Source organism: Ceratina calcarata, unplaced genomic scaffold, assembly GCF_001652005.2.
Source record: "Ceratina calcarata isolate Rehan_Ccalc_2016 unplaced genomic scaffold, ASM165200v1 scaffold334.2, whole genome shotgun sequence".
Taxonomy (NCBI): domain Eukaryota; kingdom Metazoa; phylum Arthropoda; class Insecta; order Hymenoptera; family Apidae; genus Ceratina; species Ceratina calcarata.
In genome coordinates, this window is record NW_017156169.1 from 183,214 (window position 1) to 185,790 (window position 2,577).

The 2,577-nt window shown below is 40.4% G+C and overlaps 1 protein-coding gene across 1 annotated transcript; it reads left to right on the forward strand.

The window, feature by feature from the left end:
- The first annotated feature begins 155 nt into the window (after positions 1-155).
- LOC108624896 (FAD synthase) lies at positions 156-2,487 on the forward strand. Its single transcript, XM_018024498.2, has 9 exons — positions 156-445; positions 508-602; positions 670-793; positions 873-985; positions 1,051-1,194; positions 1,270-1,409; positions 1,478-1,681; positions 1,785-1,973; positions 2,036-2,487. The coding sequence occupies exons 1-9, from the start codon at positions 340-342 to the stop codon at positions 2,301-2,303; spliced, it is 1,383 nt and encodes a 460-aa protein (XP_017879987.1). The 5' UTR covers positions 156-339; the 3' UTR covers positions 2,304-2,487.
- Positions 2,488-2,577: the final 90 nt, after the last annotated feature.

Here is a 2,577-nt window from a genome sequence, read left to right on the forward strand (position 1 = left end):
AATTTGTTGATTCAGAGAACAATCGGTAAAAAGTTCGAACTCGTGTAACGAGTATTTTGAATATAAATAGATTTTGATTGGGTAAATGTCAAGTGTTTGGCGGGAATAGGTATTCGTTCTACACGTTCTACGTTGGGCATTTAAATTCACGATATATGAATGCACAACAGAAATACTTATATGTCGAGAAGTACAGTTAACAGAGGAAACTTGAGGACGTCCAGGTGTCGAGGCGCTACCTTCTTTATGCCCTTCAGGAGTAGTAAAAATTGTATAGGTTACAGTTACTTCCCTAATCGGCATTTAGTCAACGAACGTAGATGGTAAATTCAAAGCGTTATGATAAATTTACATCGGCACGTTGTGAAAACTTTGTCGAAACGCTGTTGGGCAATTCGACAGAGAAGTGACTCGAGCGGAGTATACCCGACTGCCGGGATAATCGGTAATAATCTTCAATACATTTCTCTTGCTTCACTCTTATTCCTCAAATTTATTTCACAACAGTTATCGGAGACGAGATACTGAAAGCTCAGGTGAAAGACAACAATTGCTTCTACGCCTGCAAACTACTATGGAATAATGGAGTTAAAGTTCAGAAGGTAGATACTTTGATACACAGACTTTTGATAGATTATGTCGAACGCTACTGCAATGATCTTTATGTAGGTTTCCATCGTGCGAGATAATCTTATGGATATTTCAAGAGAGGTACAGAAGTTTACGAGGAAATACAATTACGTTTTCACGTCTGGTGGGATAGGACCGACTCACGACGATGTCACGTATGAAGGTCGACGAAAATATGTTTTAAACTCATGGAATTGTAATACTACTGTACTTATAATAACTTCAGTATTTTAATTTAACAGCTATAGCGTTAGCTTTTAGTGACAAGCTTCATTATCACCCAACGCTGATGGATATCATAAAGAATTACTTCGATGTTAAAACTCCTAATTCTCCTGCTTTCAAAATGGCATATGTAAGTAACGACAAGCTTAGTAATGAATCTATGATATCGAAATTAGTCCTGTTTTTTTTGTTTAGATACCAAGTAAATCTGTACTCAAATTTGGCATAAATCAAGACACAGGACAAACCCTTCCTTATCCATGCGTCGCAATGCAAAATGTTCACATTTTCCCTGGATCGCCAACATTCTTCGAGCTCTCGTTTCGAGCTCTGTGCAAAGTACGTGCTATCAAATCATTTGCCTAATCATAGTTTTACTCTTCTGTTCTAATGCGCACTATCTCGTTTTTGCAGGAACTTTTCGCCGATAACAAAAGTTTTGCAGCAACAGAAATTTACGTAAATGCGAGGGAGGAAGCGTTCGCGGATATATTAAGCTACGTCGCGCGAGAATGTCCAAACGTTAGCTTAGGCTCGTATCCGGAACGTCATAGGTAAACGAGTGGGATCGATACGATTTCTCCTCTGTAGACATAGTTAAACATTTCTAATCATCTCGTAGGTATTACAAGGCGCGCGTAACCATTGAGAGCGAGAACGAGAAGAATATCGAGTTGGCGAAAAAATTGTTTTGCGATCGCATCCCGAGTAACACTATAGTGCCCTACGATCGTACGCCGCACGTCGCCTGTATCGCCAAGTACGAGTCGTTCATTGAAAACTCCGAGCGTCGGTCGGTTTATGAGGGTTGCTTCAAGAAATTCGTGTAATGCCTCTTCAACTGGAAAAAGTATCGATTACTCGTGTCGATTATAAGGCGGCCACGAATTCTCCTTTGTTTTCTCTCTTTTTTTCTGTTTTCCTTGTAGAGATTACTATCAGAAGCCCGAACAAGTATGCATATATTTGGACGGCAGCCAGGAATCTGTCGCTCTCGTACACCTCGCACGTGTCGTCGATGATAAACTGCGACTGAATTCGAGAAGCAAATTGCACGCGGTTTGCTTGGACGTTCTCACATTGGGATTGAATCATTTTCTCCGTGAACTCTGTCAGAGGTTCGTATCGAAAGTACTTATGAGTACAGTAACAAGTGTACTGACTTCGATTCGACCGGTAGATACAACGTCGAGTTGTCCGTTGTGGAAGACCACGGGGACGTCGGTTTGACGATAAAAAATTTCGTCGCAACGAGACCAGAATGTCGAGTGCTCTTGCTTGGGAAACGGTCGGATGGCAACGAGAGAGAAGTTTATAATAATTTTTCACGATTAAACGACGCGAATTTGCCCTTGCAAGTATATTTCCCTCTGGCCGATTGGACGAACGAGGATTTCTCGCATTTCTGCCAGTCTCTTTGTATACCTTACCATACGATAAAGCCTTAATCGATAAGGGCTGATTCATGATTTTTTTTATTCTTCTTCGACTGCGTACAGTCGTGAGATTTCATATGAAACTTGAGAAATAGAAAGATCGTTTAGAACTGCGAATCGGATACCTAAGTTCGTGTATGTCTATAACAGATTGTCATACATTTGTTGAAACGAATAAAAAACCGTCTTCACTGTTCTCGTTATATTTCAACTCTATTGTCGCGTAAGATACGATGACGCGGTCCATATTGGTATAGATGAATTATCGAAACAAGTCTTAGAAATG